This window comes from Oryctolagus cuniculus, chromosome 16, assembly GCF_964237555.1.
Source record: "Oryctolagus cuniculus chromosome 16, mOryCun1.1, whole genome shotgun sequence".
Taxonomy (NCBI): Eukaryota; Metazoa; Chordata; class Mammalia; order Lagomorpha; family Leporidae; genus Oryctolagus; species Oryctolagus cuniculus.
In genome coordinates this window covers 53596855-53611744 of record NC_091447.1, presented here as the reverse complement: position 1 = coordinate 53611744, position 14890 = coordinate 53596855, and the positions used below count along the sequence as shown (strand labels likewise).

Sequence of the window (14890 nt, the reverse complement as noted above, 5' to 3'; positions counted from 1 at the left end):
TTGTGTTCTGTCCACAGGGAAAGCTGTGGACTCCCCGTTGCTAACTAGGAACGCACTGCCTCACTGTTTCACAGGTCCTGCTGCTCTCAGAATCGTTCACGCCTTCTGTAAAGTCCGGTGCTCTCAGAGCCCAGTCAGTAGTGAAGCAGAGAAGTGGGACTCACGTCTTAGGTGGCGAGCGCTCGTCTTCAGGGCCCTCGGCCACCAGGCTGCCTTGCAGCAGGAGCAGCCCAGTGCGCACAGTTTGCACCACCTGCCACGGCCCACTCCCTTCTTCCAGCCGAGCCCCCAGGGCCCCCAGACTGCAGCCGGCCCCAGTGAGCACCTCCCGCAGCACGCCACGCTGTTGCCACCAGTCAAGCACCTACAGATTTAGAAAGAAGGCGATTATTCTTAATGATCACAAACTAGAGACATTACTCAGCTAAGAAGTATCAACGACCCATTCTCTGACAGGCAGCCACTGCTGCACTTTGTTGGCAAAGTGTCTAACAATGGAGTAATTATTTAATCTCTACTCAGAAATGTGCAATTACAAATACGATAGTGGACGCAGGCAGCTTTTTAACTGGCCTCCTAGCTGTCATCGAGAAGGCAGTCACATAAGTTTCTGAAGAAATGAAATATAACTTAAAACTAACAGGTACATTGAGGATAGTGCATGTAATGTATTTACTTTAAAATATGTAACATCGTTAATGCCCAGTTCCTAAACCTTTCATGATGTGGACTTGTGGATGACGACGCTAAAATAATCGGAGTCATGGTTCATCAGCCACATCACACCAGTGTAGACTGCTCACCCCAGATCACACGGGAAGCAGCAGGATGCCTAGGTGTGTGTGCTAATGAAGCCATAATTAATATGCATTGGCACTGCCCAGGTAACACCCGAAACGAAGGGGGCCACCTGAGCGTCTTGATATTGGTCATTTCAACACGGTCAGTCTCTTGATCACCTGTAGTGCCAGCAAGGGGACAGTCATGCCTCTGTTTTTCCAAGTATGTTTAATTCACTATGTGGGCAACTCATATTGGGGTAAGGTGGGGGTAACAGTGAGTTACTGGAGAAAAACCTGAAATGGGGAACATGGGGACCCCTAGAGAATGGGAGGCGATTGCCATAGCAGATGGGGGCTCTGCCTCGCACCCACAAAACCACCCAAAACACAGAAGTGAGACCCAGGGCTCCCAAGGCCACAGCAGTCTCATCACATGGGCCCTGCCCTGCCCAGCAACTGTGAAGTCATGGTTACTCTGTGCACAGTGCCTTTTGGGCAAAACCAGAGAGAACCAGATGCGTGGAATGCTGGCAGGCAGACGCCCAAGGAGCCCAGGGGAGTCTCTGGCACCAGCAATAGGGCATGAGCCTGGGCTCCCAGGTGCAGGTGTGTGTGAGCCTAGGACAGACTTTTGGGTGGGGTGCATGGAGGGCCTACGGAGCTGAGGCCAGAGAGCAGGATCGTGACGCCCTTCTCTGGGAAGGACGTGACATCAAAGCACGAACTTGGGAGGAAAGGGGCCAAATCTGGACATGCTGTGAACTGGCAGGCGCTGCGCCAGGCATCGGGACATGGGCATCACCTGTCTGTAGACGCGCAGCCAGCTGACCGCATGCACAAGGTAGCTTTTGGCTTCTGACCACTGGAGCTGGCAGTCTCCACGGTGGCCCCCTCCTGCAGCTCCGTCCTGGGATGTGCTGGACAGGGCGGAGCACACCACCCTCTCCAGGGAGCTGGCCGTGAGCATCTGGCAACAGCAGGACACAGATTCAGAAGGAGCACCTCTTCCCTGGAGCGTTTCTCACCTAAACGTCACACACCGACACAGCCGACGTGAATGCTGTCCTCCTGTTCCGACTGGAGACGGCCCAGGTGCTGAGAGGCCACCAGGACACCTAAGTGACTGACACTGAGGGGAGACCTTGGCAGTTAGGGGAGGAGACAGTCTGTTTCCTGCTGTGTCTCCACACCCAAGGCAAGCAGAGGCCAGCAAACGCTGCCCACCAGGACCAGAAGCAAACAGGGACTGGCCCTATGTGGTTGATACTTGGCACCAATGAAGCTGCTTTTTCATAAAAGAACTCTTTTCCTAATTATGAGCAAGGGAAAGTGGGGCCCTGCGTCAGAAGCAAACGTCTTCCATTTTGCGCTGGACATCCACCCAGTTTTTCAAACACTCCAGCTGATGTCACATCCGCTCCATGTTTTCTAGCTTCTGGGGATCTTCCAGGAATTCCGCTTGCGGCTGCTTCTGGCTGTTTACACTCCAGCCCCCAGAGGGAACACTAACCCCACAGGGTGATCAGGTCACGAGGCTTTGAACTTCATGATGGAATCAGTGCCCCTACCAAAAAGACCCGTGGGGCCAGCCCTGCAGCACAGCAGGTGAGCCCACCACTGATGACACCAGCATCCCACCTAGGTGCCAGTTTGAGTCCTGGCTGCTCCACTTCCCATCCAGCTCCCTGCTGATGGTCTGGGAAAAGCAGATGGGTCAAGTGTATGGGCTCCTGCCACCCATGTAGGAGACACAGATGAAGCTCCTGGCCTTGGCCTAGCCCTAGCCCAGCGCTAACCCAGCTGGCTGTTGAAGCCATCTGGGAATGAACCAGCCAACGGAAAACTCTCTTCCCCTAATCATCTTTCAAATAAGTAAATAAATCTTTATAAAAGGGAGACACCCATGGAGGCTCCCCAGCCCCTCCACTGAGTGGGGCACATTGAGGAGGCACGGACTCGGAACCCCAAGGAAGACCGTCCGTCACCTGACACTGGATCTGCCCTGGCAGACGCGCAGCCTACAGAACTGGGAGCAACAGACTTGTGGTTTAGAAGCCAGCCAGGCTGGGGGGTTTGTCCAGCAGCCCAGATGGACTAAACAACCAGTGACTAGAAATCATGAGTGCCTCACTTGCTCATTTTGTAGGTTCCGTAGTATCAGATTAAAACCATTCACTTGTGACTCTTAAAGCCACAAAGACACTCATGTTAGAAAGCTAAGGCCCGACTCTGCCCAGCCGCCTGTGGTCGCCTATACACACATGTGTAGCTGACAGGTTCCCAGGATGGTCTCCATCACAAATAGTCACAGGAGTAAGGGCAGAGACCGGAGAAGGTCACAGGGGCTCCACAAAGGAGGTGAGGTTGGGTGGCTAAGTTCCTAAGAGGGGACAGATAGAGGAGGAGCCTAGGACTGGGCAGGGCAGTGGCTGTGTCCACTGGTAAAGTGTGGGAGGAGCTACTCCCAGGGGCACCAGAGTCCACAAGGCCAGAGCAGCAGTTTGCACGTGGCGTAGCCACAAGTACACACGAGACGTGCCATCCTAGTCCATTTTCTACTGCTGCTGAAGAACCACCCAAGGCTGGGCAGCTTAGAAGGAGGGAAGCGTACTGGACCTACAGTATCAACTTCTGATATCATCCTTCTGGCCGCCGTGACATCACAGACAGGTGTACCTGCCAGGGCTGGCCTCTCCTCCTTACAAAGCTGAGGCTGCAGTCATGGGCACCCCACCAGGTGACCTCATCTAGTCCCAATCACTTCCCCAAAGCCCCACCTCCATACACCAATTTATGAATCTGGGCATCGCGATTCCAACACAGGAACTTTGGACCCCACAGTCATACCATCCAGTGCCAATGGGGAGACCAGCTGGTGGGAACTTAGAGAAGGGAGCAGAGTCTACTTCGTTAGGAAACGGGATGGGGCTGCAGTCTCTCATGGCTCAGACCTGACCTAGGGAGCCCCAGCCCCAGAAGTGGGGGCTGGAGGAGGGGTCAGTGAAGCCAAGTGACAGGTACAGCCTCAGGCCTGCACCCTGCACTAAGCAGAGTGCCCACAAACAGGCTGGAGCCACCGAAGGGAGATGGCAGGCCAAGGGCACCCCCAAGCCTCAACATCAGGAGGAGAACTGGGCTGTGTGTCAGCAGGTCCACCTCTTTACTTCACCCGCTCTGGGAAGGTGAAGTCAATTGCGGTGAGCTCAGCTGGCCACCATGGCCTACACCTCCTGCTCTCGTAACAACCATCTTTTCCCCTGGAAAATCACCCACTTGTGCCCACACACACTCCCACTGGGCCCTGCCTGCTGTGTCTCAGCTTCTCAAACTCCCGCCCTCACCTGAGCCAGTGCCTCCACCTGCTGACCATTCCCAGGACTAGCAAGAGTCTAGGAGTCTGGATAAAGTACCAAGGAAGAAAGGACCCTTCCATACAGGCCAGAGACCACAGGGCCTGGCCATGTCCAAGAAGCTCAGCTTAGCAGGAGAACTCTCCCATCTGGCTACCCCCTCCCGTCACCACTGCCCACCCTGCCTCAGTCTACACAGTCATCCCTCAGCATCCTGCAGATGCTGTGTCCCTAGACGAAACCGTGCAGAGTATACACATAATCTGTGCGCATCCTCTAAACCCCTCCACAGCGTAAATGCTACATAATGACTTGTTACACTGTGTCGCGAGAGAACAATGGCACAAATACAAGGTGTGTTTCCAAATATTTGTGACCCCGGTTGGTTGAATCCATGGATGTGGAGCCCACAGGTAAGGCTGGAGCCGCCCCTGTGGGGAGACCCAGTGGGGCGACGAGCAGGCAAGTGTGCATACCTCCCTTAGTTCAGCTGAATAATTCAGGATCTGTCCCGTGTGAAGTTCATCCAACCCGAACCGAGTCTGGAGATTGGCCTGAACCTTCTGTGGCTCCCACACGACACTCCGCAGGGACAGGCGGGACCCAGACCCTGGGAAACAAGCAGTCCATGCTGTCAGTCGGTCAGTACGTTGATGTGTGGAAAGTAAGTCAAGAAGCAATGTTATTTTCACCTCCAAAGGAAAAGCAAATGAAAGACAAATATGCTTTGAAAAGCAGACAGAAGCCAGTGCTCAATGTTGTGGAGAGAACGCCGAGTCGCCACCGGCTCCTGGCATAAACAATGCCACAGTTTCCAGAGAGTGATTTGAAACGTGTTGTGAGAGCCTGGACATTCACATTTATTGAGCCCACTAATCTCACACCTAGAATCTTGCTCAAGAAACCAAATCAGATTTCTGAACCAAAAAAATCAATGTACAAAAGTGGTAGTGCACTGGTTTTAAACCGATTAACTCCTGAAAATCATCTTAGTTGCTAGCAACAGGGAAAAGGATTAATTTATAGTACATTTATTCCACAAAATACAATGGGTTCTTTAAAACCATCTTTCCAAAAACTTTAAGAGTCATGAAAAGGCTCCCCAAATTGAGATAATCAAGATTTAAAACCCATAAGCTACCAAAATAAGCTACCATCTAGAACTGAAAACCCAAGATACTCATCCCAGGGCCAGCATTGTGGTTAAGCAGCCACTTGTGACAACAGAATCCCACATCCAGGTGCCAGTTTGAGTCCCAGCTGCTCCAATTCTGATCCAGCTCCCTGCTGGATCTTCCATCTGGTTTACTCCCCAGTTGGCCGCAACAGCTGGAGCTGAGCCAATCTGAAGCCAGGAGCTTCTTCCAGCTCTCCCCACAAGTGCAGGGACCCAAGTACCCAGGTCACCTTCCACTGCTTTCCCAGGCCATAGCAAAGAGCTGGATTGGAATTGGAGCAGCCGGGACTTGAACCGGCGCCCATACGGGATGCCAGCGCTGCAGGCGGCAGTCTTACCCATTATGCCACAGTGCTGGCCCCTGTGAGTAAATCAATTAGCATAACTTGAATGATGTACAAAATTTTGAGCTTCCACTGTTTGCTAGAAGCGAGGTCTCCGGGAAGATTTCAACGTGGCACTTGCTGCGTCTCCCCGGCTCTGGGTTTTGTTCTGAGCATAGAGAGAAACAGTAGTTCCTGCTGGAACTGGCCCAGCGTGAAAACCGCGTTCTGCCTCAATGGTCCTGTGACAGAGCCCTCAGAGGAGCCCTTCCCTGGCTCTCCCTGTGCCGAGGCGCAAGCAAGAGGTGCGGCACGGGGAGACGGAGGGCATCATCCGAGACTGCCGCGCACAGAGTCATCTGAAGGCAGCTGCTGACACCATCACGGAGTCCGTCTCACACTCACACCTCGAGAGCAGGCAGCTGACCAGAGACTCCATCACAGGCTCACCCCAGCCTTGCTTGCTCCACTCCTCCCTCCATCTCTGCCCCGAGAGTCTCTTTCGACGAGGCAGGTCTCACGCCACTGCTCCCATGCCCCTTTGTGTCCTGGCCTGGGCTCCCTGTCCAAGCCACCTCCTGCCACCTCCCGAGGCTCCCCAGCCACACGGACAGCTCTCAGCATGCCCAGCCCTCCACACGCTTCCGGGAGACGCTCCCTGGTCTCTGATGAGCTCCAGCTTGTCCTGCGCGGGGCTCTTCCTGAGGACGCCACAAGCCTACTGTGGCCTTTGCTTTTCCTCTATTGACACACGGGTCTCCTTTACCAACTATGACTTCTCCAGAGCAAAACTGTGTTCTTTTCATCTTCTTGTTCTCATGCCTGGACAGCGTGCGACTCAGAGGAAGCCTTCAATAAGTATTCACAGTGAGAGAACGAACAAACGGATGGATGACAGGTGGATGATGGACATGTGGGTGGATGGATTAGTGGGTTGGTGAGGGGCTGGGTAGAAGGCTGGCTGGACAGAGGGATGAATGTGTAACCTCTAACCTCATTGTTCTCTGAATTTCACTTCGAGGGAGAGAGAGAAGAAAGAGAAGAGGGAAGTAGAAGTAACATATCCAGATCACCAGGCAAGTCAGGAGCAGGGCTGGATGAGCCCATTCAAGGGCCCTTCAAGGACACACCAAGCTGCCCCCTCCTCCCTACAGGGCTCCAAACATTTCCTGAGGGGAAAAGTCAGAGCTGCAGAACCAGTGACGAGTCTAACCTCAGAGGACATCCGGTCACGTTAAAACATCATTTCTGTCAGCAATGACTACAGAATCTCAACAGTGGTAGAAAGTCATATTCACTCTAACTCCAATACTCATTCTAACTTTGTTGAGAGAATCAGCTGATCCTCTTTGGCGTGATATTTTAATTAAACCGCCTCTTGAATCAGCAGGTGGGATGTATGTGGTCAGTACATGTAAACAGTGGAGCATCTGCCATGCAGCGCCAGCCCAAGGCGTCCGTACCAGCAAGCGCCGCTCCATGTCGCTGCAGAGTCGTCAGCGTGGAGATGGTCACGTTCAGGAGGCTCCCAGAAGCCCAGGAGAAGGTGTGGTTGAGTGGCAGCCAAGCCGATCCTTCCAGGGACATCAAGAAACTAAAACCAAAACCAAACAGAAGCAGCAGGAGTTGGCGGTTAGGAAGCCTGAGGTCCCGTGACCGCGTCCAGCTCTGGGGAGAGATGTGGCCGGATTCCTCACGGCTCACGGGACCTCAGCTCCTTGCGTAGGGGCTGAGTGGGAGAGGTCTGTCCCTCTCAAGAACTTTGGCCACCTTTCCCTCCACCTCTGAGCGGACCGCAGGTCTGGGCCGGCCCCACTGTGAAACCATCTCCCAACAGCTCAGGTCTCCTGCCCGGTTATCGTGGCCAGCACGGCCAGCCAGGGCATGTGTGCTGCTGTCTCAGACAAGCAATGGTCACTCAGTTTATCTCAACTGGAGGCCACCAGGCCATCTCACACTCAGAGGTCAGCCCACTGGAGCTGCCCAGGGCCCTGCCCTCCACCATCTTAACACCCAGGTCTGAAGGTGCCAGAGCTTCAGGGGCCAGGAGGAGGGGCTTTCTATGGGGCTGATCTAACTTTGTGAGGTCAGAATACACATTTGACCAAAGTGGGAATACAAGATGACCCCTACATGTTCATAAAGAATGAGTATTAGGAAAAAGTATGGATTTCAAATATTTTTAGCACCAAAGTTGACTTATGCTTCATTCCAGTTTTCTGCAAATTTTTGAAGTGCCTTGGGGTATCTACATTTTAGCAACCTGAGGCAGACACAGCCCCGAGTAATGCTTTCAAACAGGTTCACTTCCCTAGCTGTCACAGGGGAAAATCTCTCCCAGCATCTTCATGTTGACATCACTAGTTAAGTCGTGAAACAAACTGGCACCTCTTGAGAATGCTTCTCTCTTAGAAGGCAAATAACTGCCACACAAGCACAATATCAAAATAAAACGTTTGCTGAGGCCGACGTGGTTCAACAACTCAAACACCTTCTAATCTCAAAGGCCTCTCTCATCGCAAAACAGCCGAATGCTTGCCATCTACAGAGGACAGGTTCCGGGCTCAGGGAAGAATACAAAGGAGTCCCCCAACAAAGCCCAGACCCCCAGGGACAGACCAAGCCACAATCTCTCAAAACATGCACCTGTTCCTACAAGGACAGAGACATCTTCCTACACTCCAGTTTAGGATTTTCTGACCCCTGGATCTGTGCACCAGACCATGAGTTTGTCAAGGATCTGGCCCCGGCCCTACCCTCAGCTCCTCCCAAGGGGCTCAGTACACATGAAGGGGCTTTACAGAGTTCACAGGACATTAACATTATAAAAAAGATGAAGGAAAACCTCCACAAAGTCTCTGGAGCCCTTTGCATGTAGGTCCTCCTGCAGGCACAGCCGAGGACACCCACCCTTCCAGCCCCCACTCCTGCGGCTGCCCCTGGAGCACTCTGGGCCTGGGGGCGCACACTGCAGAGGTAAGGCCTGCCTGGGAGGGAGGGCCTGGGCAAGGGGCCCTGGGCAGGCTCTGGGGTGGGAGGCCACAGGGAGAGGGAGGCTGAGGGCATGGACCCTGTGGACACAGCCCTCGGCCCCATGGGCCTCTTCCTGTGCCACAGGCAGGGGCACAGGCTGGAGAGGAGAGGAAGAGGCCACCAAAACAGCAAGCCTGGGACTTGAGCCCCTCTCGGCCCTGCCTGGGGACAATGCTGGTTGCTCTCACCGATGGCAGATGAAATAAACAACAGTTAATATTGTGAGATTACAAACCTTTGCTAAGAAAACACCACATTCACGCAATGAGTTAGCACCACAAAATTCAGCTGCAAAAACAGCAGTGTGAATTCAACCACAGGAACACCCCAGGTTCTGATCCATCACCGGTCCACATCCACCTTGCCGATGACCAACGGGGACTACTGGGCTCAGCAGCTCTGGGTGGCGCTTAGAGCAGCTGTGGCGTAATTTATTGGCTAGAATAACCATATCCATGGCACATTCCTATCAGTGGAAAACAAAGGTCTATCACTAAAATTAGTAAGTAGATGACAGATATGGTACTTTGCCAACCCAGGACATCACGCAGGCATGAAAAGTGGCTCCTCCCAAGCTGCAAGAACTGGGAGGGAAGGCTGGGCTTCTCTCTCCAGGGAGGCCCCTGTGGAACAGCCCGGAAGCACCAGCGCACAACACGCGTGTGCACCGAGGGCAAGGAACAGACACGGGCGCAGGTGCTCAGCCATGGGCGGGGGGAGGGGGGACACCACAGCAGGGGTTTGTTCCAACGGAACAGCTACTTGGTGACGTATTTTCCCATTTAAAATCGAGGCAGAAACACCAACACCCCCGCTGAGCTGAGCTCCGCTGCGCTTTCTCGCTCACCCCCGAGCGGCCTGGAGGAAGTGCAGGGCCGTGCGCAGGCCGTCGTCCTGCAGCGCCGGCAGGGAGAGCAGGAAGTCCCAGAGGTGAGGCCGCTGCTGCAGGACTTCCAGCGTGGCTGTCAGCTCCTCCGCCTCCTGCAGCTCCACCTGGCAGGGGAAACACCCGAGAGTCCTCCTTTGGTCGTTTCAATTAAATGAGACAGACAAGACACCGCAGGACGGCAGGAGGCAGGGGTCCTGCCGATAGCAGCATGCGCTTCGCCCAGCCGCTGGACAGACAAGATGCGATTCTTCTCCTGGGTTGTTTCATTGGTTACGCTTTGAAGATACGAACAGGAGAAGGGGGCACAGGTGCCCGTTTCTGTAACACACTGCACCAACTTCGCAGGTTTTTGAAGCCACGCCGGCTTCAAGGCTGGATAAGGACGCAGTCATCTGTCGTTTACAAGTAAGGACTAAGAAAACGGTATACCGAAGCATGACCAAAGTGGGCCTGCCGCTGGTGATGTGTTCCGATACTTCGGCTGCGCCCGGTCCTCGCTGGCTCACAGCGTAACCGGCTGGACACTCTCCTTCCTCCACGCAAGACACGTGGCTCCTCCCCCCCTCACCGGCCCCGCACCGCCTCCACGGAGCTGGACTTGGGGGTGCAGTCTGCAGAAGTGTGGTCCAGAGGAAAGTGAAGCTGCGGCTAAAGGGACATCGTCCTACACCTCACGGGATGGAACTACAGACCGGATTTCTCCTCCCCGGCTTTGGGTAAATAACGAAGTCAAGAAGCCCCTCCTGCTCAGGAGAGGGGGAGGCACCTTCTCCCCAGGCGCAAGTTCAGGGAGAGAGGAAATAAACCCCTCCTCACAGTCAGGAGCAGATGCTTTCACAGCCAGCAAAGCCACAGCCGCCCTCGCACCAAGACACTAAAGGAAGCTAGACAGGGCGATGCAGAGAAAACGGGAAAAACGCTGTGCACCCATGTGGTCCGCAGTGGACTGCACAGAGGACAGCCATCCCGTAAGGCTCTGTTCCCTGTGACACTGTAGCTGCCTTGCATCACGTAAGCACCCACGGTGTCACCAGGGACTTAGAAAGCTCATGGAAACTGGAACTCAAAGGTGACCAGTCTGGTGCAAACGTGCTTGGAGATCCTCGCCTAACACTGTTCCCGCCAACATCACAGCAAGCTCCACAGGTCCGCTTCCGCGGTCACTTCTCAGTGCCGACGCTGCAGCAGCTCCCCCCACACACACCTCCCCGGTGTGGCTTCCCAGGGCTTGCACCCCGTCTGTCCCACCCTTCTCCGAAGCGAGGGCTCCTGCAGGCCTCCCCTCCCCCGTCACATCCATGCTCTGCCTCAGCGTCCTTCCACGGTCAACTTCGCGTCACCGTCTTCCACGTCCATAACCAGCCGATACCCCACCTCCAAACTGGTTCCCCCTACGGCCTGCGTGACGGCACCGCTGGGACGCGCAGGTCCGAGATCAGCCTCCCAATTTCCCCCAGCCAGACCCTCCCCCTGCCCAGGAATACCCTCCCGAATCTTTCCCAGGAAATGTCCTCTCCCCACACCATGCTTCCAGCTGCTGAGGTCAAACACGGGCACAGTAGGTTAATCTTCCACCCGCGGTGCCGGCATCCCATATGGGTGCTAGTTCTAGTCCCGCTGCCCCTCTTCCAGTCCAGCTCTCTGCTGTGGCCTGGGAAAGCAGAAGATGGCCCAAGTCCTTGGACCCCTGCACCCACGTGGGAGACCTAGAAGAGGCTCCTGGCTTCGGATCAGCGCAGCTCTGGCCGTTGCGGCCATTTGGTGAGTGAACCAACAGAAGGGAGACCTTTCTGTCTCTCTAACTCTCTCAAAATAAAATCTTAAAAAAATGTCCATTTTTGTGACTCTACTGTGCTATTATAATTTCCCGGGTACAGTGATGTTGCTGTCCAATTCAATTCATAAGGACTGGTGCGTCCTTATGCTTTCACTTTTCCTCCAACAGCTCACTACCTGTTCATTTCTAAATGAACCCTTACAAACCCTTCTAAGATTAGGCAGCCACCTAAAATAGGTTGTGCCACTGACCAGAAGCTTCTACCCACTCCAGACAGGAAGTGGACCCCATCCAACCTCCCCCTGACCCCGCTGTGGCATGGTGATACCCACAAGGTGTCCAGAAGCTGGCAAAGCCCCCTGAGGGGCAAACGACCCCCAGCTCCTGTGACAGACACAGACCTCAGGCCCAACTTGGGATCAGGCGAGCTTCGAGCCAGGCCTGCGCACCAACTCCCTGGAGCCCCACCACCTGCCGGCCTCAGCTCTCCCCTGTTCAGACCCAGAACTCTGCTGGAGGAAATTTAAAGTCCTCTCTCATCCAGTCCCTGGAGGGAATCTGTCCTCTCAAGCCCCGCTCCGACCCCAGTTACCGCCGATCCAATCCGGAGGAAGTGTGTGAAGATACAGCGTACACGTTAAGACAGTGCTGGGCCCTCAAGCACAGGCCTCTGCAGTCTAACTGAAAGCTGCCCAGATACTTACTGTCGAACTGGAACCGCGAGGGGAGCCTGCAACAGAGAAGATTCGGGAAACATCAGTGCGGACATCAACCCAGAGACTGGGCTGGTGCCGGCTTATGTTCAAGTCAATGAACTGTCAGAGCCCCAGCCCAAAAGACAAAGGAGCCCAACCAGGAGCGCCCACCTGAAGAGACCACCCCTGCTTTCCAGGCCACGCTGATGCTAAGCGACTCCCTGGGAAAAACCTAACCCGCAGAGCAGACGCCCATGATCAAAGGCTGCGGCGCTGCTTCCTCAGTCTACTTCCAGCAGGCCTCGTGAGCACTGGGCAGCAGGCAGAGCGGGGAGGGACGACAAATGAAAACATAAGCAGGAGGCAACAGTGACGTTCTGATCTTTTGGGTGAATCAAATTTTTTGGGTACATGAATCACATGTACCATAGCAATGACTCAAACAGGAAGTCAAAAATAAAGGGGAGCTCCATCCCAAAACTGCAGCTCGGGCAAGCATTCGCTGTGCTGCCAGGACACCTGCATTTCCGATCAGAGTGTCCAGGTTCAAGTCCTGCTCCCAGGTTCAGCTTCCTGCTCCTGCACTCAGAGCCAGCAGGGGACGGCTCAAGTACTCGGGTCCCTGCCACCCACGCGGGAGACCAGATGGAGCTGCAGGACCCTGGCTGTGGCCTCACCCAACACAACTGTTCCAGGCATTTGGGGAAGGAACCAATAGATGGGTGTTTGTGAGCCTGCTCACATTTTTAAATTCAATTCTTCTTTCAACAGCACATTAAGACTCCAGCTTTCAGCGTGGCCCAGTCCTGTCTGTCATGGGTATTTGGGGAGTGAAACAACAGACCGAAGATCTATCAGTCTGTCAAATACATATGTAAGTTTTTTTTTTTTTTAAAAAAAAACGCTTCATTTTAAATCAAATGTTATAGAAGCATAAAGCCCTTACAACACAGCCTAATCCGAGATCACCTGTTGGTGCCAGAGGCCACCCTGGTCCTTGCTGGGCGCTGGGTCGGAGGCCACGCCCACCCCACCCACCCATGAGGGGCACGCATTTCTCCAAGGAACACCCCACACAGGCCCCGCCCTGAGGAGCCCCACCTCACTCGTCTGCCAGCACCTCACTCCATGGTCTCAGATGCTCCATGAGGGGGAAAAGTGACTTGGAAAGAAAAAGTTGAGTTGAGGGCTTCTGGTTGTCAGATCTACCCAATAAAAACAGCATCCAGTGACGCTCGAGTTTCACACAAAATGTGAACGGCTGTTTGCTGTGCGTATGGGGTGTTTGGGACGTAAGTACTCGTTGTTTGCTCGACAGCCAGATCTGACTGAAAGGCCTGCATTTCGCATGCAGCCATGGCTGGGGCAGAGCTAAGAGGACAGGCCTGCCACGGCCCCGTGATTAGGCAGCTTGCATCGGCAACGCGACTCGGAGACAGAGGATGGCAGCAGCTGCCCTTCGAGGTGCCGGCTTCTCCCTGTGAGCCGAGCTCTGCATCCGTTCTTTCTAGCCTAGATTTGTGAGTCGAGGTCTCCTAGAACGCGGATGTTTTTCTAAGAGTGGAAATCGCTTCCCCTTGGAGAACAATCCACCCTGGTATCCAGAAGGTGTGTGGTGAGAGCAGCCTTGTCCGGACGTCCGGACCAGCGCTTGCCCCCAGACAGGAGCGCCAGTGCTGCTGGCACGGGAGATGACTGTCCACGGGCAGAGAAGGGATCCAGAGGGCGCGGGGGAGTGTGTGGGGAGGATGGGGAAGCGAGAACAGCCGTAGAGGGAACTGAAGAGGGGGAGTGTGCAGAGGCTACCTGTGCGGACCAAGCCAGGAGGGCCCGCAGTGCCTCCAAGGGCAGGTGCCAGGACAGGAGGGAAACCCTCCCCACCTGACGGCAGGTGCCACCTTTGTCCACCAGAGGGCGCGCCTTCCCTAAAACGCACACTGCACACGGATTGCACCCGAATCCGCGATTCTCACAGCCTCCACCCGGCGCTCCCTAAGCCGGGTGCAGCAGTAGCCCCACCATCACGAGATACTTGCCTGGGGTCTTGGATCCTTCTGCCCAACGTTTTTGTAAGTGTTCTGCCTTGTCCATGGTCTCATAGATTTCCTCAGCCAGGCCTTGCATCTCCCTTAAGAAGGGCAGACTTCTGAGCGTCTCACGGTCAGCTGCAGCCTGGGACCTGGACAGAGGTCAAGTAAACGAGATAACTACGCCAAGTGGAGCTCTCCCACAGGTCACGGCTCCGTCACGCCATCGACATGCTCGGTGCTCGCGCCAGATCTCGGCTCAGCAGGCACCAGTTACACAGCACCCGCCCCCGTGAGTGTCTAGGTGACCTAACCTCACCCAGAATGGAAGCCCCCGCTCAAGGGCACAGCTCAGAGGGCAAAGTGGTGCCGGGCTGTTATCTGCAGAGCTCACCGTTTCACGCATCTGTGGGTCACTTCATGTTTTGTGTATGTATTTGGCACACACAGCACACGCCGCACACAAGTATTAGGAGTGCAGACGCCCCCTGCATCAGGAGGCACTGACGGCGCCGGGAGGAGACAGGTGCTGTCACAGAGGGCGCCCACGGCAGGCTCCGAGAGGAAGTCTGTTACACTGAGCATTGAAATGGCCCAGTGCTAGGAAGAACTGGGGGAGCATGCTCCGGGCAGAGGGAGCGCGTGCAAAGGCCCTGTGACAGGAAGAGGTTGAAACGATGGGGCAGCTGTGGGGGAGGGGTGGGGACTGTGTACGCTGATGGGACCGGATGACGAAGAGCCAGGTACGTGGTGGGCAAGGTTCTGCCATTTAGAGAGTAGGAAGAAAGGCGACCTGCTGATGGCAAGCGACAGCTCCCGGGAAAGCCAGGCCCCAGC

General features: G+C 54.8%; 1 protein-coding gene across 1 annotated transcript in view; it reads right to left on the bottom strand.

Moving 5' to 3' along the window:
- LOC103345127 (ATP-binding cassette sub-family A member 13) overlaps positions 1-14890 on the bottom strand; it is a 347717-nt gene that overhangs the window by 310464 nt on the left and 22363 nt on the right. Inside the window, exons 4-10 of the mRNA XM_070059456.1 lie at positions 14063-14205; positions 12036-12061; positions 9513-9658; positions 7096-7226; positions 4609-4742; positions 1585-1749; positions 165-364 (exon numbers count right to left, since the gene is read on the bottom strand). Of these exons, the coding sequence (XP_069915557.1) occupies positions 165-364; positions 1585-1749; positions 4609-4742; positions 7096-7226; positions 9513-9658; positions 12036-12061; positions 14063-14205 (945 nt within the window). The remainder of the gene's footprint in view (positions 1-164; positions 365-1584; positions 1750-4608; positions 4743-7095; positions 7227-9512; positions 9659-12035; positions 12062-14062; positions 14206-14890) is intronic.